Source organism: Ovis canadensis, chromosome X (assembly GCF_042477335.2).
Source record: "Ovis canadensis isolate MfBH-ARS-UI-01 breed Bighorn chromosome X, ARS-UI_OviCan_v2, whole genome shotgun sequence".
NCBI classification, from domain to species: Eukaryota; Metazoa; Chordata; class Mammalia; order Artiodactyla; family Bovidae; genus Ovis; species Ovis canadensis.
The window spans coordinates 9,097,014-9,121,959 of NC_091727.1; the positions used below are offsets into that span (position 1 = coordinate 9,097,014).

The 24,946-nt window shown below is 44.5% G+C and overlaps 1 protein-coding gene across 4 annotated transcripts in view; it reads left to right on the forward strand.

Moving 5' to 3' along the window:
- Window positions 1-17,663, forward strand: part of WWC3 (WWC family member 3) — a 108,372-nt gene extending 90,709 nt beyond the window's left edge. For all 4 annotated transcript variants that reach the window (XM_070289719.1, XM_070289717.1, XM_070289718.1 and 1 more), the window contains 10 exons: window positions 463-549; window positions 1,533-1,725; window positions 2,836-2,997; window positions 3,941-4,092; window positions 5,446-5,611; window positions 9,841-10,005; window positions 10,846-10,938; window positions 13,249-13,476; window positions 13,619-13,746; window positions 14,956-17,663. In XM_070289719.1, the coding sequence (XP_070145820.1) occupies window positions 463-549; window positions 1,533-1,725; window positions 2,836-2,997; window positions 3,941-4,092; window positions 5,446-5,611; window positions 9,841-10,005; window positions 10,846-10,938; window positions 13,249-13,476; window positions 13,619-13,746; window positions 14,956-15,022 (1,441 nt within the window). In that variant the 3' untranslated portion in view covers window positions 15,023-17,663. The remainder of the gene's footprint in view (window positions 1-462; window positions 550-1,532; window positions 1,726-2,835; window positions 2,998-3,940; window positions 4,093-5,445; window positions 5,612-9,840; window positions 10,006-10,845; window positions 10,939-13,248; window positions 13,477-13,618; window positions 13,747-14,955) is intronic.
- Window positions 17,664-24,946: the final 7,283 nt, after the last annotated feature.

Genomic DNA, 24,946 nt, shown 5'->3' on the forward strand with positions numbered 1-24,946 from the left:
TCTAGTTCCCTGACCAGGGATCGAACTCCAGCCTCCTGCATTGAGAGCATGGAGTCTTAGCCACTGGACCACCAGGAAAGTCCCCTAGTTACAGTTTCTATCGAGGCGATAACTAGCAGTTCTCAGAGGAACAAGGCAGGATATTCACATCCCAGCAGCTTTCTTTTGCTTACTCATGTCATCCTAGCTGAGTGTTTCTCAGTGTTGGCGCTCATGACCTTGGAGCTGGGTCGTTCTTGGTTGGGGGCCATCCTGTGCACTCTGGAGTGTTCAGCAGCAGCAAGATCCAGTATCCGCACCCCCCCGCCCCCGCCACCTCCACTTGCTGTGACAATAAGAAATGTTCCCAGACTTCACACCAGTCTCCTGGGAGTTGGGTGAAGGCCACTGTGGTAGTTGCACCAGAAGGATTTGTCCACCTCAGGGAGTTTGCAGTCTGTGAACTCGTGTTTTATTTTCCAGGCTTGACAGGGCCAATGAGTGTCTCCTTGTAAACGTGCTCCAACTGAAGAACTTTGCTGGGCTGATGATAAAGGAAGACTGCAAAATGTAAGCTTCCCCAGGCCCTCCTCCACACCACACCGCTGGCTAACCTGTGTTGCTTGGCTGTTTGGGCAGGGGAAAAGACTATTTTAGAACCTGAATTCAGAATAAAACGCCAGGGCATGTCTGTCTGAAATATAAAAGATTGTAAGTTTTAAGAAGAGGCTGGTTTATTATTGGAAGCAGGTGGCATTCATGGAGCCAGTCTGGTTATGTGTGTGGCCATGATGAGAAAGGGCTGTGTGCCCTTCGTCGGTAGCCTTTGAGCTTAAGATGTCTCTCCTGGTCACAAGGCTTGGTGGTGACACAGCCACACTCGTCTCTTGAGACCAGATGAGGTGCCTGAACTGGGAGAAGGGAATTTGAGTTGTCCCCAGCGGGAAGATGGGTGCCTGAAGGGTGGGAGGGGGAATCCTACTTAGCCAGGTGGGTGAGCCCCCCGTGTGATGGGCGTTCAGGCCAGACGACACCCTTCCCTCCCATGAGTCATCTTCACAGACTGGCCTCGCAAAGCCCTTGGAAGCAGCCTGGTTTTGGGGTGGCTGAGGGTTTGCGGCATCCACTGGTTCTTGAGCGTCTCCTGGGTGCTGGCTTCCATGCCGGGGGTGAACAGGGCAGGGAGCACAGCCTGGTGTGGCAGGCAGAGCTTGGAGAGGGAGCCAAGGGGCCGTGGAGAGATCCGGCCAGATTTTTTCCCACAAAGATGGTGAAAGCAGAATATTCATTTGAGTCCCTCTCAAGTCCTAACCACTGACCTGGAAGTCTTCCCTTTGAGTGGGTTTTCTCCCCGTGATCTCTAGGGGCATGCAAGTTCTTTGACCTTATTCTTAGTTGACAAAAAGAATCTTCTCCAAAAGAGTAAAACTCTGCGTATGGGCAGTGAAACAAGGTGGCATATCTGCACGCTTCTGTGGTCCACGCGTGTCCCTTGCAGCTGTGTCAGTAAATGCTGCCTCCATCTGCTTTTTTCCTCCCTCTCTCGGTTGCAGACACATCCGTGTCTATCTGCCCCCGCTTGACTCCAGCACGCCAAACACTTACTGCTCGAAGGCTCTGGAATTGCAAGCCCCCCTGGTATTTAATGAAGTGTTCAGAATCCCTGTGCATTCAAGCATGGTGACGTTGAAGTCTCTTCAGTTATACGTGTGCTCCGTGAACCCGCAACTGCAGGAGGAACTGCTGGTACGGCCCCTCCCTGCCCCCGCCCCCTCCCTCCCCGCCTGCCTAAGTCCCCAATGGGACACTGATGAATTGTGCTGCTGTCAAAGGAACTCTGTCGTAGGGAGGAGACAAAGGGGTGATAAAACCCCTTATCTTGTCAAGTGTTTTGTACTTGTATATTATCTCAACGAATACTTGTAAAACATCTGCGTAACCACTTCTGCAGTATCCTCATCTTCAGTCACAGGAACTAATAAATAGGTCTCATAAACTTGGCAGACAGAACTATAGGATGGTCAGTTACATTTGAATTTCAAATGAACTATGGATCCCTTTTAGTATAAGTATGTCCCATGAAATATTTGAGACAGAATTGATTTTTTTAAATCTGCTGTTTATTTGAAATGACAGTTCACCCAGATGCACACTGTTTTATCTGGTATCCTTGGAACTGGGTGAGTCAACTATCCATCTTTACCTAGGCAGCCAGGGTGGGGCTTGGAAACCAGGCTGCTTTCTTCCCAAGGTTGGAATTTTCCCCCCTAGTCCCACTCCATCAGTGTCAGAATTAGAGAAGAATTTCACCAACCTTTTTTAAAAAATTCCTGTGAGAATCACCAGCTCTTCTAAACGACCCACCACTTCATGTTGTCCGTTTTCGGCCCTACTTCCCCTCCTAGCACTTTCTGATCAAGCTGAACCTGCAAGCAAGGAGCTGCCCCCATTAGATCTTTTGTGATGACTTTCATTTCACTGCAGCCTTTTTAGGCTTCCCTGGTGGCGCTAGTGGTAAAGAATCTGCCTGCTAATGCAGGAGACTTAAAGAAACATGACTTCGATACCTGGGTCAGAAAGATCCCTTGGAGAAGGAAATGACAACCCACTCCAGTATTCTTGCCTGAAAACTCCCATGGACAGAGGAACCTGGAGGGCTACAGTCCATAGGGTCACAAAGGGTCGGACACAACTGAAGTGACGAAGCATGCATGCATGCAGCCTTTGAATAGCAGTGAAAGATTGTGTGGCCTTTGTGGTTAACATTAAAGGGTGACTTTGTTTGGTGCTCGTTGGTTGTTAAGATGTGGTCATTCAGGACCTGTTGTGCTTTTTTTTTCCTTAAACACCTTGCAGGGCATTGCTCAGATTAACCTGACCGATTACGATTCGAGCGAGATGCAGCTGCGATGGTACTCAGTCCAGGTGTTCACTGGCCCAGAGCCGCCCCGGCGGGAGGAGGAGCGGCCAGGAGACTGTGCCACCCAGGACCTGACACTGGCTGCTTGCAGGAAGACAGTAGGTGGCCCAGCTTTGAGACAGGCTCTTCCTGGGGACATTGTTTCTAAGAAACAGCTATGTAAACATGGACTTCCCTGGTGGCTCAGACAGTAAAGAATCTGCCAGCAATGCAGGAGACCTGAGTTCAATCCCTGCATCAGGAAGCTCCCCTAGAGGAGAGCATGCCGGCCCACTCCAGTATTCTTGCCTGGAGAATCCCACAGACACAGGAGCCTGGCGGGCTCTCCAGTCCATGAAGTCACAAAGAGTTGTACATGACTGAGGGACTAGCACTTTAATAACAGAGTTTGTGGTGATAGGAATAGAAGTGGTTTTAGAACACAGTGGCTATGAAGAAGTAGGGTTTCAAGAGAAGTAATTAAAATGGACTATAGTGATGCTTGGGCTTCCCCGATGGTTTGGCGGTAAAGCATTCATCTGCAATGCAAGAAACGTGGATTCAATCTCTGGGTTGGGAAGATCCCCTGGAGAAGGAAATGGCAACCCACTCTAGTACTCTTGCCTGGAGAATCCTATGGACAGAGAAGCCTGACGGGCTATAGTCCATGGGGTCACAAAGAGTCAGACACAACTCAAGTGACTTAGCATACACACGTTTGTTTCAGAGAAGACCCTGCTGACTCACCCACTGAGCAGCTCTGCACATAGTGATGCATGTGGCTGTTCAGGATAATGTTTTTTTTAATGCAGTGTGTTCTTGATCATAAGTGATGCGTTGGTTGCTTTAAAATTTGAATCTTCAGAGCTCCCTAAAAAGGCCAAGTCAACTGACTTTGTGTCAACCAGGGCTGAGCTGCTTCCTACTGGAGGGCAGCCGGGGATGGCCACTGGACGGCTGCCAGCCGGCCAGGGCAGGAGGGTGCTCCCCCAGGCTTTCCTTTTTGCCACCACATACTGCTGGCCTCAGATGCCTCTCAGTGTCATCCCTTTGGTCCTGCAGGATGCAGTGACGGTGCTGCTAGCGAGAACCACAGCACAGCTGCAGGCAGTAGAGAGAGAGCTGGCCGAGGAGCGTGTGAAGCTGGAGTACACGGAGGAGGAGATCCTGGAGATGGAGCGCAAGGAGGAGCAGGCCGAGGCCGTGTCTGAGAGGTGAGTGTGGCCGGCAGCCCCTGAGAAAGACGCAGCTCATCTTCCTGGAGTAAAGCAGCTACAGTGTTAGTTTCTGTAGAATGTGCTGGGCGGCTCTTGGATACCTTTGCGCAGAAGTCGGAATTCTCATGAGGGGGTCGTATGGTTGTCTTCATGAAGGCCATACTTTGACTCCAGCTGTAGGCACAAGCTTTTCACCTTTCCTCCTATTCCTAAATTTTCTTAAAGTTGGGGGACTGTTGAGGGCTCCCTCTGCCAAGATTGGATATGATAGATCTTTAAAATTCTGGGTTTTTTTTTTTCTTTATTAACTGCTTTATTGGTATACAATCTCCCTACCAGGGTTTCCCTGGTGGCTCAGACAGTAAAGAATCTGCCAGCAATGCAAGGGACCCAGGTTCATTCCCTAGGTCAGGAAGATTCCCTGGAGAAGAGAATGGCTACCCATTCCAGTATTCTTGCTTGAAGAATCATCATGGACAGAGGAGCCTGGTGGGCTACAGTCCATAGGGTCTCAAAGAGTCAGACATGACTATGTGACTTTGACTTTCACATTTCAATCTCCCTACCAACAGTCACCCCTTTAAGTACACACAGTTTGGTGGATTTTAATACAGGCACACAATTATGCCCCCAAAGCCACAGGCAAGTTTAGAGCATTTTCATCCTGCCAAAAGGAAACCCCATCCCCATTAACAGTCCTCTCAGCCCCTGGCCACTGCCCATCTCGATGCCGTCTTCAAGGATTTGCTTGTTCTGGGCATTTCATGTAAATAGAATCATGCGATGCCCCTTTATGTCTTACCCAGAGCTCCCTGTGAGCAAATGCTTGACTAGGGCAGATGTGTCTGCAGTAGAGGAATCACTCAGAGGAGTGGCACCATCAGTGTATTGCTTTCTGGCAAATCCTTTCCAGGGACACTTTCTTATTGCTTTACTTCCACATTTTTCCATAAAGAGCATCATGTTTCCAAAGCTTGCTACTTTTTCCTAATAGCTTTCTCAGGGTTTATTTTCAAAAGGAGTTTATTTTTGGGAGGGAAAGTGCATGGCAGAGGGGTGGGCTCAGGGATGGGCAGGAAGATGAGAAGACTCAGAGAGGTGGTCCCAGGGTCCTGGCATCTTCAGCGACTGCAATTGGGCGAGACAGATAGACAGACCCTCTAGATGAAAGGCCTCATAGCACTCACTCTCTTCCCTAGAGAACCTAAATGCCTTTCACTTTATGAGAAAAGTGCCCATCTTCAGTCATCAGAAGCAAATATTGAGCGTCTCTGCTACAGTGCTTTAAGTACAGCAGTGAACTCAGTCCTTGATGAACATTTTGGGGGCTTTTGCCATGTCCACCTGCAGGAGTTGGCAGGCAGACTCAGTAGACAGTGGCTGTAGCAGCTGTGCCCAGACCAGCCCCCCGCACCCAGAGCCCTGCTGTGTTGGTGTTGACTCTATCCATGGACACACGTTTGCTGGCCAGGCAGATCCTTACAGCCCTGAGAAACTTCAGCCCCCAGCTCTTAAGGTAAGTAGAAAAGGTCAAGGGGTATGATGGACCCCCTAATATTTTGCCTGACAGTACCAGGCACTGCCCTGGAGTGGGGAGTGTGTACCCCACATGAGGGAAGCCAAGCAAATGCCCTTGCATCTGTAAACAACAAGTACGATGGAAACATTTGTCTTCTTTAAACTAAAAAGGTTGGATTTTTACTCATTCATGAGCCGTCTGGTGATGATCCATTCCCATCTTCAGGGTCATGTGTGGCTTGGGATATTTCATGGGTCCCTAAGGTTTTGGACACTTGTAGTTATTTTCCATTTGTGACATTAAGAACAGTGCCTCAGGAGGAGATGCTCTGGGCATGGCTACCAGTCATTGCCAGCATCCAGCTTTCTCAGACCTTTACAAGCATTGGTCCAAGTCAGGGGAGTGGCTTGCTTAGTGTCTCTTCCTCCCACAACTTTTCATTGTGAAGCATTTTGAATCTATAGAGAAGTTGCTAGAATAGTACAATAGATACTTGTAACCCCTTCACCTGGATTCCTGAGTCGCTAGTTCTTCAACCACATTTGCGTTCTCTGTCAGCCTGTGCTCTTGGTAGCTGCTAGGCATTGCAGATGCAGCAGCAAAGAAACAAATGGCGAGTCCTGCCCTGTGGGCAACAGACAGGGTAAATCAGTACAACTCAGCAGCAATGGAGGTAGTCAAAAGGGCTACTGAAGAATGAAATGATAGGGAAGCAGGGCTTGCATTTTTAGAAAGATTTCTCATTTTAGAAAGGGGTACATTTAGAAGTGTAAATTGGTATCTACAAAGATCAGGACTCTAAAATGGTGCAGCCACTATAGAAAACAGTGTAGAGGTTCCTCAGAAAATTAAAGATAGAATTATCATCTAATCCAGCAATTCCACTTCTGGATATACATCCTAAAGAATTGAAGGAAAGTCTCCAAGAGATACACGTACATCCACATTCATAGCAGTATTATTCACAGTAGCCAGGAAGTGGAAGCAACCTACATGTCCATCCGCAGATGAATGGATAAGGAAAATGTGACATGTGTACAATGGAATATTACCTTTAAAAAGGAAGGTAGTCATGTCACATGCTACCACATGAATGCAACTTGAAGACATTGTGCTGAGTGAAATGAGCCAGTCACAAAAGAATGAGTCCTGTATGATTGCACTTATATGAGATTCCTAAATTTAGTAATTAAATTCACAGAGACAGGAAGTAGAATGGTGGTTACCATGGGCTAGAGATGGGGAAATAGTTGTTTAATGGTGGCAGAGTTCAGTCTGGGAAGATGAAAAAGTTCTGGAGGTCTCTTTCACAACAATATAAATACATTTAATACTACTGAGCTGTGCACTAAAAAATGTAAATTTTATGCTTTTTACAAACCATGAGAAAGAAGAATAGAGCTGGAGGTACCATGTTCTCTGATTTCAAACTATACTACAAAGCTATAGAAAGCAAAACAGTATGGTACTGGCACAAAAAAATATACATAGATGAATGGAACAGATTAGAAAGCCCAGAAATAAACCCACGCTTATATGGTTAACTAATCTATGAGGAAGGAAGCAAGAAAATACACTGGAGAAAAGACAGCCTCTTCAGTAAATGGTGTTGAGGAAAATGGACTACTTTCTCATTACATTTTTAAATGGATTAAAGACTTAAATGTAAGGTCTGAAACTATAAAATTCCTAGAGGAAAACATAGGTAGTATGCTCTTGGACTTTAATCTTAGCAATGCATTATATTTTAGAATTTCTCTCCTCAGGCAAAATAAATAAAAAAAAACAATAAACAAATGAGACTTTATCAAACTAAAAACTTTTGCCAAGTGAAGGAGCCTATCAGGAAAACAGACAGCCTACTGAATGGGAGAAGATAGTTGCAAACATTATAGCTGACAAGGGGTTAATATCCAAAATACACAAAGAACTCAAGACAACATCAAAAAAAACAACCAACCCGATTAAAAACTGGGCAGAGGACTTGAATTGACATTTTTCCAGGGAAGACGTTCAGATGGCCAACAGACATATGAAAAGATGCCCAACATCACTAATCATTAGGAAAATGTAAATCAGAACCACAATGAGATATCACCATGTACCTGTTAGAAGGACTGTCATCTAAAAGACAGCAGATAAACGCTGGAGAGGATGTAGAAAAAAGGGAACCGTTGTGCATTGTTGGTGGGAATGTAAAGTTGATGGGAACACTGTGGAAAACAGTATGGAGATTCTTCAAAAAATTAAAAATAGAACTACCATACACCTAGCCATTTTACTTCTGGATATTTTGCTGAAGAAAACAAAAATGCTAATAGAAAAGATACATGCACTCATATGTTTATTGCAGGTTGATTTATAATAACCAAGATACAGAAACAACCTAAATGTCCATCAATAAATGGGTAAAGAAAATGTGGTGTGTGTGTGAAATTAAATACTAGCCGTAAAGAAGAAGGGAATCTTGTCATTTGCAATAGCACAGATGGACCTAGAGATTATCATGCTAAATGGAGCAGTCAGACAGACAGAGACATATACTGCATGATTTCACTTGTTCAGTCACTCAGTCGTGTCCAACTCTTTGCAACCCCATGGACCGCAGCACACCAGGCTTCCCTGTCCATCACCAACTCCCGGAGCTTGCTCAAACTCATGTCCATCACGTCAGTGATGCCATCCAACCGTCTCATCCTCTGTCATCCCCTTCTCCTCCTGCCTTCAGTCTTTCCCAGCATCAAGTTCTTTTCCAGTGAATCACCTCTTCACATCAGGTAGCCAAAGTATTGGAGCTTCAGCTTCAGCATCATTCCTTCCAATGAATATTTAGGGTTGATTTTCTTTAGAACTGACTGGTTGCATCTCCTTGGAGTCCAAGGGACTCTCAAGAGTCTTCTCCAGCACCACAGTTTGAAGGCATCAGTTCTTCAGGACTCAGCCTTCTTTATGGTCCAGCTCTCACTTGTGTACATGACTGCTGGAAAACCATAGCTTTGACTATATGGACCTTTGTCAGCAAAGTGATGTCTCTGCTTTTCAATACATTGTCTAGGTTTGTTGTAGCTTTTCTTCCAAGGAGCAAGTGTCTTTTAATTTCATGTCTGCAGTCACCATCCGCAGTGATTTTGGAGCCCAAGAATATAAAATATGTCACTGCTTCCACTTTCTCCCCTTCTATGGGCCACTTATATGTGGCATCTAAAAAAACCGAACAAATGAACAACCATAACAAAACAGCAACAGATTCATAGATACAGAGAATAAACTGGTGGTTGCCAGGGTGGAGGATGAGGGGGAGGTGCAGGGATGAGGGAAATAAGGGAGATTATAAAATAAGGAAATCATATGGTCAGTAATACTGTATCAGCTGTAACTTGGCAGATGGTAACTAGACTTATCATGGTGATCATTTTGTAATGTGTAAAAATATGGAATCACTATCTTGAGCACCTGAAGCTAATACAACAATGTAAGCCAGTTATACTTGAGTAAAAATGAATGAATGAATGAATGGCATCATACAATATATGGCATCTTGTGACTGGCTTCCTTCACTCAGCCTGATGTTTTCAAGGCCCAACACACTGTCATCGCCTGTCAGCACTTCCCTCCTTCTCATCCCTTGTGTGAGTACAGGGCATTTTGTTTATCTGCTCATCCGTCCATGGAGGTTTAGACTCCTTCCACCTTTCAGCTGTTTGACTAAGGCTGCTGTGAATCCGTTTGTGCGCAAGTATTTGAACACCTGTTTTCAGGTCTTTAGGGTATACACCTAGGAGTGGAATCACAGGGTCCTACTTCAATTTTATCAGGATGTCTCTGGCACTGGGTTGAGAAGTATTTGAAAGGAAGAGGGAGGTGTGGAATCAGGGAGCCAGGTGAGAAGCCTCCTGCACTGAGCAGGCAGAACATGATGGTGACCCAGATGGAGAGTCAATGACAAGAGGTCACAACATGCTTAATCTTGAACACAGAGCCAACAGGACTTGATCTTGGACCAGATACAGGGCGTATGAAAGGGAGCTGAGTCCAGAATGACATGAAAACTTTTTTGCTTGAACAAACTAGTTAGGTTGAGATGCTTGGCCGAGGGAATATCAGAAAATCTGGACGTATTAAGTGTTAAATGCCACCTAGAAGTCCATGTGGAGGACGGAAGAGTGGGTCACATGGAGTTGATTGCTTATGTCCTAGCAAGAGTCATGGTAATAAATTGTGTCTAGGTTGATAAGGAGACCAACACAGAAGATCTTTTCCCCGAAGAGGTAGCGAGTCTTCGGAAGGAGAGGCCCAGCCGCAGGGCCCGCGGCTCACCCTTCGTTCGGAGCAGCACCATTGTCCGTTCTCAGACTTTCTCGCCTGGAGCACGAAGCCAGTACGTTTGCAGAGTAAGTTGGGATTCCTTGCCACTTGTCTAGAAGTTTTCTTTATGTCCCCTTTATTATTATTTTTTTTACTTATTTATGCAAAAGACATCTATGTTCTCACAAATGATACCACTAAAGGCACACCATGCATGGGTGGGTAGGAAATTGATGTTGGTCTCATCTCCTCACTTTGCCCCAAGCAAATCTAACTCTGTGTGGAAAATAAGGCCATGAAGGCAAGGACTTTGCTTTCATGCAGATATACATTGATCCCAAAACAAGAACCTGCAGCCAAATAAAATACAGGCTGTCTTGGCTCCCATGAAGCTGGCATTATTTATTTTTCTTTTTAAAAGCGGGCCTTTTCTCTTGGTGAGCAGAGTGGGCGTTAGTGGTGTGCACTTGTCCTCCTGCCAGGAACGGGGCTCTTTCCTGGAACGCCGTTCTTTCCAGCTCTTGCCAAAGCTAGAAACACAGCAGACAAGAACGATTGATAAAAAAGTGAAAAATGCTGAGGGCAGCGCAGGCTTTCATGAGTGTCCCACTGTATCAAGTGGCAGTTGGCACTGATAAGATGGAAATTGTGTTGCTGGATCAGCCTGGAAACCTGACCTGGTTTGGCTGATGGACGCAAGGGAGGAATGGGGATGAGGGTTGGTCCGCTTATTCGCTCTGCCTTTGTTTTGCTTGAAACTCTTGTGTAGGTTTTCTTTTAAGTGATACCCAGAGTCATGGTAAAAACTCTAAAAGCCTTAAGGGTGAGTACCTGCAGGAGAAACAGAGTAGTCCAATTCAGAGTACACAGAGGATGCATGTGAATTCTTAAGGAAGTGTTTCTGAACCTTCGTCTTTTCGATGCAGCTTTATCGTAGTGACAGTGACAGTTCCACACTGCCTCGGAAGTCCCCCTTTGTGCGGAACACTCTGGAAAGACGGACCCTTCGCTATAAGCAGGTATGTGCCCACGTAGACTAATGTGTAGTCTTTATGTACCCTGGGAGCTATTTCTACAAGCCTGACAAGGTAAGATTTTAACTATATTATTCAAAAGGTAATATATTTATTTCCTTCTTTACTTAGATATAATTTCTTAAAACTGTATATAAAGCCAACATTACCAATATTTATGTTTCCCAAGATAATGTCACAATCAAAGATAATACATGATCTTTACATTTTAAAATATAGTAAATTAATAAACAATCAGCCATCCTATATCAGATTTTTTTTTTCTTTTTTGAAAAGCAAGTATATACAGTTAAGAAAATTTGAGGCTTCCAACGTGGAGCATTCTTCTACATAAGACTGTTCCTTTCATGTCCTTTATATAACCAAGTTTTTTTCCCTACATCACACCAGTGTACAAAGTTTTGCTACTTTTAGTTTGTAAGTTAGTGGTTCCCTTACTTTCCTGGGGAAGGATTCTTTTAAAGAAAAATAAATTCCCAGATCTCCTTGTGGTGGTTTTGTTTAGAGTAGCTGCTGGCTGAGAATGATAAGAAAATACATAATTCAGCTACAAACATATTCGTCAACAGCAATGCTGTTGGCATTTTGGCCTAGATCATTCTTTGTCATGGGGGCGTCCTGTGCACTGTGGGAAGCTGAGCTCCATCTCTGGCCTTGCCAGTAGCATGCGCCACCCCCCCCCCCCATTTGTGACAAACAAGAATATCCCCAGATGTTGCCAAGTGTCCCCTGAGTGGCTAAGTCACTCCTGGTTAAGAACTCTGTTATGAATTCAGCAGTGCTTTTATATAAATTTGTATTTATCAAGTCATTTATATTTGCATTTAACTTCTGCATATGTGCAAAATAGTGTTATGAGTATGTAAAACACATACGGTGATTCAGTCCTCTGAAGAACGTTGATATGCTCATGGATTTGTGATTTTGTTGCACTAACTGCCTTCCCCAGGGTTGTTTGCCATGCAGTGGGAAGTACTGCTTTCAACTCCATGTACAAAATTCTTTTCTCAGAGCTTAAAAACAGCAGACTTGCTTATTACTTCAGGCTTATACAGGGAAGAACATTTTTTGTTGTTTGGCTACATCACGTGGCTTGCAGTCTTAGGTTCTCCAGCAGGAATTGAACCTGGGGTGAGGGGTGCCCTAACCACTGGACCATCTGGGAATTCCCTGGGAAGGAACTTTATTTGACATTGTGTGTGTGTTTAAACAGAAAGCCCTCACATGGTTTATTTCATGCTTTTTTTCTCCCTTACACAGTAGATCTTTAAGATTTTGCCATGTTGGTATAGGTTTCATCTTTTTCAATGCCTGCGTTCTCTGCTGCCCTCATAATGTATTTGATCACTTTTCTCTTGTTAAGTGAAAGTGTTAGTCGCTTAGTGGTCATCACCTCTTTGCAACCTCATGGACTGTAGCCCGCCAGGGTCTTCTCCATGGAATTTCCCAGGCAAGAATACTGGAGTGGGTAGCCATTCCCTTCTCCAGGGGATATTCCCAACCAAGGGATTAAACCAGAGTCTCCCCTTTTGCAGGCAGATTCTTTACCATCTGAGCCACCAGGAAAGCCCTTTCTCTTGTTAGCTATTTAGAATTTTTTCCTCTCATAAACCTTTCTGCACAACATTGCCTGTGCCTTTCAAATGCAAGTCAAAATTAAATGTCAGAACCAAAGAAAGCTCATGTCAAGTTAACTTTCGCTTATATTGTCAAACGGAGAAGACAGTGGCACCCCACTCCAGTACTCTTGCCTGGAAAATCCCGTGGACGGTGGAACCTGGTGGGCTGCAGTCCATGGGGTCGCACAGAGCCGGACTCGACTGAGCGACTTCACTTTCACTTTCCACTTTCATGCATTGGAGAAGGAAATGGCAACCCACTCCAGTGTTCTTGCTTGGAGAATACCAAGGAGGAGGGAGCCTGGTAGGCTGCCGTCTATGGGGTCGCACAGAGTCGGACACGACTGAAGTGACTTAGCAGTATATTGTCAAATAGCATTTGAGAAAGATGACTCCCGCCTGCCCCATGTGAGAGGGTATATTTCTGTGCACTTGGGCCAAAACCTAAGATGGTCCTTCCAGCGGACAGTTGGCTGTCACTGGCTTGTTCTTGGACATGGGTTTGAACCCCGGTCACCCACATGGATGGATGGTGTGTTGAGAAATACCCCTCCAGTGGCCCCTTCCCTGGAGTAGGGGACGGGAGATGGGGACAGGCCAGGGGAAGAAGCTGCTGGCAGGGCGCGGGGGGTGGGGGGTGGGGGTGAGGTGGGGTGCTCACTGCCCTGGACTGCAGCCCTGCAGGTCCTCCCTGGCGGCGCTGGCAGCGCGCACATCCCTAGACCTGGAGCTGGACCTCCAGGCGTCGCGGACGCGGCAGCGGCAGCTGAACGAGGAGCTGTGCGCCCTGCGCGAGTTGCGCCAGCGCCTGGAGGATGCCCAGCTCCGCGGCCACACCGACCCACCGGCCTGGCTGCTGCGAGACGAGCGCTTCCGGAGCCTGCTGCGGGAGGCCGAGCGGCAGGTGAGCGGGCGCCCTCGGCGGGGCGAAGGGGGCGGGCCGGTGGGCGGGCCTTTCTCCCCCTCCCGGTGCCCCTCCCACACCGGAGCTGGTGGGGCTTCCGGCGTTCTTCTCGTTGACCCCGCGTTGCTGGTTGCTGTTCCAGACGAGACAAACCAAACTTGACTTCCATCAAGAACAGGCAGCCGAGAAGATGCTGAAGAAGGCCTCTAAGGGGGTGTGCCAGCTGCGTGGGCAGAACCTCAAAGAGCCCATCCAAGTGCAGACTTTCAGGTGAGGAGAAGCCCGGGCCTCACTTTCCCGCAGGCTTTTTACTGTCAGCCCTTTGTCGTTTTAAAAAGTCAAGTTAAGTATTGAAAAAGACCCGCAGGAGGTCGAGAACAAAGCAGAAATCTTCACTGCTGTTAGCATTGTGCTGTTCTCTTCTGATCTTTTTTACCCCAAGCACTGTTTTTTTCAGCTACTTGTAATCATACTGTGCATTGGAGTTTGCATTTAGCTCTTTTTTAAAGTAAAATATCCCCTATTGCTGCATCATCTGTTACCTTTTTCGGTAGTAATCTCTCATCTAATAGATATAATTTACTTCTAACCAATTTATCCTCTGCTTCTTTCCAGATGTTTGCTTTTGTAAACAACACAGTGATTCACATTTAGATACATATACATATCACCTTTGCCTTTTTAGTTTTTGATTGAATCATAATAGACATTTAGGGAAGCCTGTATATCCTACATATGAAATGTGTCAGTGAATTGTCATAAACACTACACAGCAATAATCAAATGTTACTAGCATTTCCAGATTTCCCACACCAGAATAACCACTATCTTGAATTTGAATAGCATAGACTAGCGTTCCCTGTTTTTATTTTTTTAATGTGAGGAAAATTACCTAGTTATATCCATTTTGTTTTGTGTTTGGCTTTTTACAAAACCGAGGTGAAATTCACATAACATAAAATTAACCGCTTTAAAGTGGACAGTTCCATGCCAGTTAGTAGTCACAATCTGTCCAGTTTGAAAGCATTTCCATCACCCTGGAAGGAAACCCCTGACCCATTAAGCAGTCATTCCCCATCCCAGCCTCCCATCAGCTCCTGGCCGCCACCATTTTCCTTTCTACTCTGTGGGTTTGCCTGTTCTGGACCTTTCATGTAAGAGTAGTCGATTATGATTTAGAACTTGTATAGTTTTTCATTTATTCATAAAGAAAAAATATACTGAGCATCTCCATATGCCAGGCACCATTCTAGTTACTGAAGAAAAACCCTTGCCCTCATGGGGCTTTGTAACCTCTATTAAAATTGGGAGGGGGGGTGCAAAAAGATTTAGAAAATCTATATACAAACAGATGTGCTCCTGGGAATTGAAATTCAATGCATTCTCTCAGTAAGAAAAGCTCTCATTGATAGCAGATGCTCTTGCCAGATTTTGTTGGATTTCCATCAACCCCTAACCTGTTATTCTTTCCAATCCCAGGGAGAAGATAGCATTTTTTACAAGACCAAGGATTAACGTACCTCCTCTGCCTGCCGATGATGTTTGATGTAGTGCTTTGTACACATGAAGTATTTATCTGCCTGTTTTATTTTAATGAAGTTCTTAGGCTAGCTAAATTTGTCTTTAAAATATTTGTGCAAAGCTATTAATATACACATTTTGTAAAAAAAAACAAAACACATATATCTATACATACATATTTTATAATAGTGACGGCAACAGGGCTTGGTTTTTCCTTGTTGTGAAATTGACATCTCTGAAGACAGGTTATTTTATAAGAGATCAATTATCATGTTAAGAGTGTACAGTTTTTAACGCTGTTTTATTTGACTTAAAGGCTGGAAGACAGAAACGAAGTGAGTTCAGGCAAATTCACTGTATTATAATTTATTTATAGTACTTTTTTTTTCCTTGAAGGAAAATACTGACTTTAAGATGTATTTTAAGACTGAAATTTTGTTCTTCAGTATTTGTCATGCGGTAGAATGGAACTTTGGGGCCGGTTTTGTATCTGACACCCGAAATGCAAACACTATATGCTGAATTCTCCTCCTCCATGCATTTATCATGTATATCATACACTTTGGCACCCTTTGTGTTCCCTTAAGATGCCACCGCAGGGGCTCAGTCAGGTGCCACCGCAGGGGCTCAATCAGAAGTCAGTGCCTGGTGCCCTGCGGGCACCTAGTGTCCCTGTGGCCCCAGGTCTGAAGGCGGTTCTAGAGCCCCTGGCGGCAGCCACACAGCCCGCCCTCCCCCGGCCTCTGCCTTTCTAGTCCGCCCTATCCAGTTGAGACCGAGACCCAACAAAGAGGGCAGTGGTGGAGCTTCTGCTCTGCTTGCAGGAAAGTGAAAAGAGAAGGAAGGTGCATTTTCAGCGAGTCAGTGGATCCGCTGATGGATGGAGCCGTCACAGCACGGACACGAGAACCTTCCAAGGCGCTTTTTTTGAGGAGGCAGGCTTCTGTGGGAGCCATATCTAGCCAGCAAGTGGCTCACAGGAGAGCATTTGCTTTCAATCAGATGGCCTCCGCCCCATACTGGAGTCGTCCTGATATTTCTTAAGAAATCTTAGAATTAGCTGACGAGGAAAAAAATTCTTTACGTAATACAACTATACCATCCTCATAAAATGCCAAATGGTATAGTTTGTCTACTACGTATTTATTATCTATGGAATGCACTCTCCTTCATGAGGCCTCGGAGAAGTAAACGAGGTGAATCACACAAAATGTAAGAGAAAATGCCCTCGTCCCCACACCTCCGTCTTTCTGCCCTTCCCTTGAAGGTGTCCCCCCTCCCCCCTTAATCAGCAGCATCTCTCTTCTCATTAGTCTATAACCACTCCCTTGTATAATCTGCCTTTATTTTCACATTTATTAAAAATGAATTTTGTAAATGCATTTCATTGACCTATCACGGACAGTGAAGTTGTCAGTGGTGGTAAAGCTGAAAACTTTGTGCTTTTTCACACTTGCCATTTATTGCTAAGAATCTCTGCCTCTAGTCTCGATTTTTTTTCCTTTTTTCCTTTGCTCATTTCCCTGTATACATACCCACAACAGAGGTAGAGACACATAAAACATCAGTGCCTGCCAAAAATGCCAGAAGACAGCGTTAGTGTCAGGATGGTGGCAGGCCCTCCCTGTCCCCAGCTGTTGAGACTGACGAATTGGCTGGCGCTGGACTCTGGGGTGTGTGGAAAGAATCATGTACATTTCAGGTGCATGGCTCCCCAGAAGTGGGGCAGTCCCAGCCACCTTGCCTAGGCGCTCTGTAGCCACATTGCCACTTGAAGCGCTCAGTGGGTTGAAGGGTTGAAGCAGCTTTTACTTTCAAGCTCTACAAAGTGGCAACGTAGGGAAACCCACTGTGCCTGTACAAAAAGCCTGCAAGGATTTGCAGATAAATGTCACTGCCCAGTCAAGACTGATGATTTTTGTTTGGCGTGCTTCCCCACCCCAGAGTTTAATGAAAACAAAAAGAAATCCCTGCTTTGCCTCAGTAGAAACAGATATAGTCTGTGCTTTGACATCAGTTCCGGGAGCGCTGCTTGCACCTTTCTGTGTGTCCCTCCCTCTCTCCTGAGTCTGTCTGCTTTTGCACCTGAATGGGACCATCCTAAGAAAGCAAAGAAAAGCCAGGCAGATGAAGGAGGGGAGGTGATGGGTTTCCTGCTGCTTGGCAGTCTGTGGACAGAAGGGGCAGGTGGACAGCGATAGAGGCCAGCTGAGGAGGCAGGAGGACACAATGTCCCCTAATTGGCTTCTCTTTCCTGACTTGATTTTGCAGCTTCTGACTAGTTAAAACTACCACCCCCTGGAAAATATCCCACATGTCTAAAAAGTGAAGTCCTATCGTCTTAAGGGGTATTTTCTTATGTTTAAGTTTGTCCATAACTGTGCCTTGTGGTAAGAAACCTCTGCCTTGTTTTATCAGCAGTTTAGTCCAGAAACAATCCAAAGTCTGCCACCAGGGTCCTTTAGGAACACTACAGCAAATAAAAGGGAATTTGGTCTTCCGTTCATCTGGTAACTTAACTGTCACCACCGAAATATGTAACCTTCTGTTGTGGGAATAAGTTATAATCAGTATTCATCTCTATTTTTGTCTCTGTTCTAATTGTGTCATTTGTATCTTTTGAAAGTATTTCTTCTATAAAATTAAACTAACCTGCCTTAAAAACAGAATGGAAGTTGTGTGATTTTTTAAAAATGTAATTATAGACTTAAATATATAAAAATGTATGTAAGAGATGAGATGGTTGGATGGCATCACTGATTCAATGAACATGAACTTAGGTGAACTCCAGAAGATGGTGATGGACAGAGAGGCCTGGCTGCAGTCCATGGGTCGCAGAGTCAGACGTGACTTTGTGACTGAAAACAGCTTTTTCAACATAAAAATAGAGGTATGAAAATAGAATAATACAGTGAACACACATAAAGCCCTCTCCCCCAACCCCTTCAACATAAATCATTCTTGGCCCATCTTGTTTGGTCTACACCGAACTTTCCGCTGTCCTTGGTTCCATCTTCTGAAGCAAATCCCATCTACCTTCTTGGTTCAGCTGGAAACATTTCAGTATGTATGGCTAAGAAAGAAAGGCGTGGACAGTAGCCTTATCACATCATAACGTTTAATAACTCCTCGATGGCATTTGTCATCTATGGTTCACCTTTTCACTTGTCTCAAGGTCATTCATTTTTTAATTGAGCAGAATCCAAATATCTGTTTTGGGGATTTTTTTTAAAAGCCCATGTGCTTTTTTTGGTGTGTGTAGGGGGGTGAACTTTCTCTGGATAGAATTCACATACCATACAATTCACCTGTTTAAAGCATGTAATATGTAATTCATCCGTTTTTAGTATATTAAGAGTTGTTTATTCATAGCACAAAAGCTACAATCAATTGTAGAACTTTTTCCTCACCCTAGAAAGAAACCTTGTGCCCATTAACTGTCATCCCTATTTCTCCTCCCCCACCCCCTGACAACCACTGATCTTTCTCTGTGGATTTGCCTATTTTGGATGTTTCCTAGTAACGGAATCAGTTGGTATGTGGCCTTTGTGTTGGCTTTGTTTTCTCAGCATCATGTTTTCCAGAGTCATCTACGTTGTAGCCTGTGTTAAGGACTTCATTCGTTTTTATTGCTGAGTAATATTCCTTTGTGTAGATAGACCACATTGTGTTTATCTGTTCAGCAGTGGATGGAGATTTGGGTTTCCACTTTTTGCCTAATAGGGATAATGCTGTTATGAACATTTGTATACAAGTGTTTTTTTTTTTAATTGGAGGATAATTACTTTACAATATTGTATTAGTTTCTGCCATACATCAACATGAATCAGCCATAGGCATAATGTTTGCCCCTACCTCCTGAACCTCCTTCCCACTTCCCACCCCATGTTACAATTTTTTGTGTGGACATAGGCCTTTATTTCTTTTGGGTCTATACCTTAAAGTGGAATAGCTAGATCATATGATAACTCTTTGTTTAATCATTTGAAGAACTGCCAAACTTTGCCAAAGCAGCTGCCCATTTTATATTCCCTACCAGGGATAGGAATATACAAAGGCTTCAATTTCTCCACTTTCTGGCCAACACTTGTTATTTTTATCCTAGCCATCTTAATAGGTGTACAGTGATATCTCACTGGAGCTGTGACTGTTTTTGATTCACAGAACCTATCCCCCCCAACACATACACACACCTTTGTTGAAGAAACAAAGTTTTGTGTTCTCTAATCTCCCACAGTCTGGACTTGGCTCATTGTATCTCGTTGTAAGTATAATTTTAACATGTTCTTCTGAATTTTATTTCCTAAAATTAAATGCAGAGAAGAGCTATTGTTGAATCTAAAAGCTTGATCAGAGTCCAGTTTCTTTTTTTTTTTCCCTTTCTTTTTGGGGGTATGGGATGAGGAGCAAGACATACCTTCATCTATCAAGTGAATTATTTTTCTTTTTATAGGGTTTGCAACTATTGATAATCAATACCTTAGTTCAGTTCAGTTCAGTCACTCAGTCGTGTCTGACTCTTTGCAACCCCATGGACTGCAGCACACCAGGCCTCCCTGTTCATCACCAACTCCCGGAGTTTACTCAAACTCATATCCATTGAATCGGTGATGCCATCCAACCATCTCATCTTCTGGGTGATGAGACCCAGACCCATGTTTTACCCATCTCATCTTCTGTCATCCCCTTCTCTTCCTGCCCTCAATCTTTCCCAGCATCAGGGTCTTTTCAAACGAGTCAGTTCTTCACATCAGGTGGCCAAAGTATTGGAGTTTCAGCTTCAACATCAGTCCTTCCAGTGAATATTCAGGACTGATTTCCTTTAGGATGGACTGGTTGGATCTCCTTGCAGTCCAAGGAAGTCAATAGATAGATCCATCAATTCACTAAAGGTTGCAAAATGATGATCTCTCAATTTTTAAGACATTATTATTTACTTTGAAACACTTAGGTTACAGTCCATGGGGTCGCAAGAGTTGGACATGACTTAACGACTAAACCACCACCACAACTTTTATAACGAGAAATTTACCTATTTGGTTATTCTGTGGTACAGTTTGGAAAAAGCAAGATAACTGCTTGATGTTTTTCTTTATTGACCAGTTTTAAAAATGATTCCCAGCACTGTTACAGTGGTGACCTTTTTTTTGGGGGGGGGTTTGGAAATTTTTTTTTAGTATGATTTTTGTTGTTATTCAGTTGCTCAGTCGTGTCTGACTTTGTGACCCCATGCACTGCAGCACGCCAGGCTTCCCTGTCCTTCACTATCTCCTGGATATTTTTAATAATTATTGTTACTAACATAAATTTAAACATGTTTGATATGCTTTAATCCATTGGAGTTGTTATCCTTACTGATGCTCAAATTCTCCCCTCTGTGGCTGAAGCAGCCTCTACTGGTTGACTCCTGGGTCCTTTATATGTGTCCCCAGGAGTCTGAGATGGCTTCATTGTTACTGAAATGGAACAGGACGCTTCAAAGCCTTCTCAGGGACAGACACTGCCCAGGCCCCATGTCATCTACCCACCTCATTTGTAGAAAAGCATTAGCATCCTAGACCTTCCCTAAATTCCAAAAAGAAAAATTTAATAAGAAAAAAATACAGGAACAAAAGAAAATGTTCAAGCAACATTAGTAATAGTTTAGCCCTAAAACAAAGCCAAGAGTCTTCGGTTCCTCCTCAAGGGCTGTACATATTACCCTGGGCCATATCCTTCAGTTGTTGGGCAGACATGAGGTGGAAGGAGTTAACTGCATGCTGATCACCAGCATGTATGTAGACCTCAGACACATTGGAACCAGAAGGTTGGTGATTGAGATTCCTGAAACATCACCCTGTTAGCTCACCATCAGCCAATCAGAGAATTGTGCATAAGCTGATTACACACCCTGCCACCTTCTCCCTCACACTGTCTTTGAAAATCCTTTCCTGAAAGCTATTGGGGAGTTTGGGTCTTTTGAGCTAAGCTGCCCATTCTTATTTGGCCTTACAGTAAATGCTGTGCTTTACTTCACCGCAACCTGGTAGCAGTAGATTTGCTTTGCTTTGCAATGGGCAAGCAGACAATTTGGTTTTGGTAACACCACCCTGCGTGACTAGATGTTTCTGACCTAGACACGGTCATTTCTCCAAGGAGACTTGGTTTCTTGGTGCCGAGATGTTGAATGGGCTGTTGTCTAACACTCAGAAATAAATTGTCCGAGGAAACACACCTGCTGACAGAGCAAGAGACTTTATTGGGAAGGGGCGCCTGGGCAGAGAGCAACAGAGTAAGGGAACCCAGGAGAACTGCTTCTGCCACGTGACAAACTCTCAGGTTTTATGGTAATAGGATTAGCTTCTGGGTTGTCTCTGACCAATCAGTCTGATGCAGGGTCCTTCCTGGTGCACATGTATGCATTGTTCAGCCAAGATGGATGCCAGCAAGGAGGATTCTGGAAGGTGCTAGGACTTATGGACTGGCGTCTCCTCTCTCCTTTGGAGTTTTCCTCAAATTCTTCTGGTTGGTGGTAGGTTGTTAGTTCCTTGCTCCTTATCAGGACCCTCTGTTGCGATAACTCATGCAAGTGGTTACTATCATGCCTGGCCAGGGTGGGCGGTATCAGTCAGTGTTTCCCGAACAGGGTTACTCATTGCTGCAGTCATTGTTTTTATGGTTTTAAGTAGATAGACAATATTGTCTGGTCATGTGTCTCATTTTTTGCTTTGACAAAAGTAATCACACATGCCCTCTCATTTTAAAAAAAACATTTAATTAATTAGTTTGGCTGTGTCAGGTCTTCATTGTGTCATAAAGGATTTTTGTTGCAGAGTGCCAGCTCTCTAGTTGTGAAGAGAGGGTTTAGCTGTCAGGAGGCATGTATGATATTAGTTACCGACTAGGGATTGAACCCACATCCCCTGCATTGCAAGGCAGATTCTTAACCACTGGACCGCCAGGGAAGTCCCTCACGCCTATTATTTTGGATCAAGATTTGCAGGCCCCTGGTTAGATCCAAAGGCAGAGGTTACACATTTTGTGGTGTTTGGAAACATCTTGCCTGGGACCTGCGGCCAGAGGCATGCAGCCTTCTGGAATCTGTGCTTTTCTGTCTTTCTCACCAACAGACACTCTCACCAGATTGCCTTCCCTGCTCTGTAATTACAGGCAGAATTCCCTGAACAATAATCACAAATTGTTTTATTGCAATGAAATTAGTTTAAAAGAAATGCTTTACAGCACTATCCAACAGAACAATCTGTGATAATGGAGTTATTTTATATCTGCACTAAAATATGGTTGCCACTAGCTGTGTGTGGCGATCAGGCACGTGACATATAGCTAGTGTGACTGAGGAACTGAATTTTTTATTTTATTAATTTAATTAAATGTAAGTAGCAGCTTGTGGTGGTGGTTGTTCAGTCGCTCAGTTGCATCCAACTCTTTGCAACCCCATAGACTGCATCAAGCCAGGCTCCTCAGTCTTCCACTATCCCGGGAAATAAACTCTTTCCTCGCACCTAGACAAGGGGCAGCTTTTCTTACCCAAGACCTGGCTTTTTGAGAAAAGCTGTTCCTTGTCCAGGTGCTTCAGATTGGAAATATGATTTTTGTAAAATTGCGCTGCTTCAATATAGTAGCCACTAACCACATGCTGGAGAAGACTCTTGAGAGTCCCTTGGACTACAAGGAGATCCAACCAGTCAAATTCATGTTGACTGAGTCAGTGATGCCATCCAACCATCTCATCTTCTGCCACCCTCTTCTCCTTTTGCCTTCAATCTTTTCCAGCATCAGGATCTTTTCCAATGGGTCAGTTCTTCACATCAGGTGGCCACAGTACTGGAGCTTCAGCTTCAGCATCAGTCCTTCCGATGAATATTCAGCAATTTCCTTTAGGACTGACTGGTTGATCTCCTTATAGTCCAAGGGACTCTCAAGAGTCTTCTCCAGCATATGGTTAGTTGCTACTATATTGAAGCAGTGCAGTTTTACAAAAATCATATTTCCAATCCAAAGCACCTGGACAAGGAACGGCTTTTCTCAAAAGCCAGTTCTTGGGTAAGAAAAACTGCCCCTTGTCTAGGTGTGAGAAAAGAGTTTACTTCTGGAACTTCCCTGTTGGTCCAGTGCTTAAGACTGCATTTCCAATGCAGGGGACACTATTTCAGTCCCTGGTCAGGGGACTAAGATCCACATAAAAGAATGTACTTCAATTGCCTGGATACCATGGAGATATATAATGCCACTGTCCAACTACAGGCTCAGTAGTTTGAAGCTGGCGGTGGTGGGAGAATTTATACCCTTGCCATCTGCAACTGCTACAAATCAAGCATTCCAACCCCTCCCATCCCCTCTCTTAGAGAGTTGGGTTTTTGAACTTTGACCAGCATTCCTCTGTGTTTATGCTAATTTGAGGAGCCAAGCCTACTGAATTGACTTGGAACAATCTGAGTCTACTGGCACCCAAAGAGAAAAAGGAAAGGCTATCTACTAACAGTTCTTTTCTGAAAGGGCAAGGATTTGCTTAGCCCTCGAGGGTGGCTCAGATGGTAAAGAATCTGCTTGCCAGTGCAGGAGACATAGATTCAATCCCTGTGTCAAGAAGATCCCCTGGAGGAGGACATGTCAACCCACTCCACTATTCTTGCCTGGGAAATCCCATGAACAGAGGAGCCTGGTGGGCTATATAGTCCATGCAGTTGCAAGGAGTCAGACACAAATGAGCAACCAACACTTTCTTTCAGTGCTACCCAGGATCTTCTCTCAGGCTTCCTGGAATGACAACATCTTTGACAATGATGCTGCTGTAGAAGCGCAGAGAGCTTTCAAGGCTGATGTTTGTCACCACAAACAGGGTAATGTGGTCCACATTTGTAGCCTTCAGGTGTGCATCACAGTCTGTGACCACAGCTCAGAGTATCTGGGGAAGGTTGGATGGCATCTTCTTATCATCTACCTTTTTCACTTACTTCCCAAATCTTTTGTGAGTTGGCCATGTGCACAGCACCCAACTAGGGAAGGGGGCTCGCATGCATTTGCTCACTTGGACAGTGTGACTGGATGCACATGAGCTCAGGACAAAGAGATGGAACAGGTCTTCACCTCCAGGCTTTATCAGATACCCCGCTTATAGTACAATGTACCAGCTACACAGGGCTAGAATTTGTAGGAGGTGAGAAAGGCACTATAGCCTTGGAGGCAAAATTTAAGTGGGCATCAAAAGATTTTGTCATCAAGATAATAGATTATTCATGAAAATCAAAATTAATGCCCACATTCACCATGAGCAAAATGTCACCTTTTACAATAGAAACAAGTTGTGTGTTTGATGACTCTGTATTACTGTGCCAGGGGCACAGTCATTTCCAACTGGCTGGGAGTTCCAAATGTTCTCTCACACATGCCCTGCTTGCACCTGTGGGTGCATTTATATGAGTTAGGAATGGTGTGCAAATGAATTGGGTCATGTGGGGCTTTATATGTAGGTGTGTGTGTGTGTGTGTTTGTCTTTTTAGCATTTTTTAATTTATTTATAGTTTTGGCTGTGCTGGCTCTTCATTGCTGTGTAGGCTTTTCTCTCTAGTTGTGGCTAGCAGGGGCTACTCTCTAGTTGCGGTGTGAAGACTTCTCATTGCAGTGGCTTGTCATGCTGTGGAGCATGGGCTCTAGGGCACGGGGCTTAGTGGCTGCAGCTCGTGGGCTCTAAGTGCAGGCTCAATAGTTGTGGTGCATGGGCTTAGTTGCTCTGCGGTGGCAAGCGGGGTCTTCCCGGGCCAGGGATCTAACCTTAGTCTCTTGTGTCTCCTGCATTGGCAGGTGGATTCTTAACCACCAAACCATGAAGGAAAGCCCTGATTGTGAGTCAGTATACCTTTTTCTACTTGTATGAGAGGATATTTTGATAAGCATATATAGGGGTACACATTTTTCCTTGTGTCTCAGACTTCACGAAAGCTCTATCAAC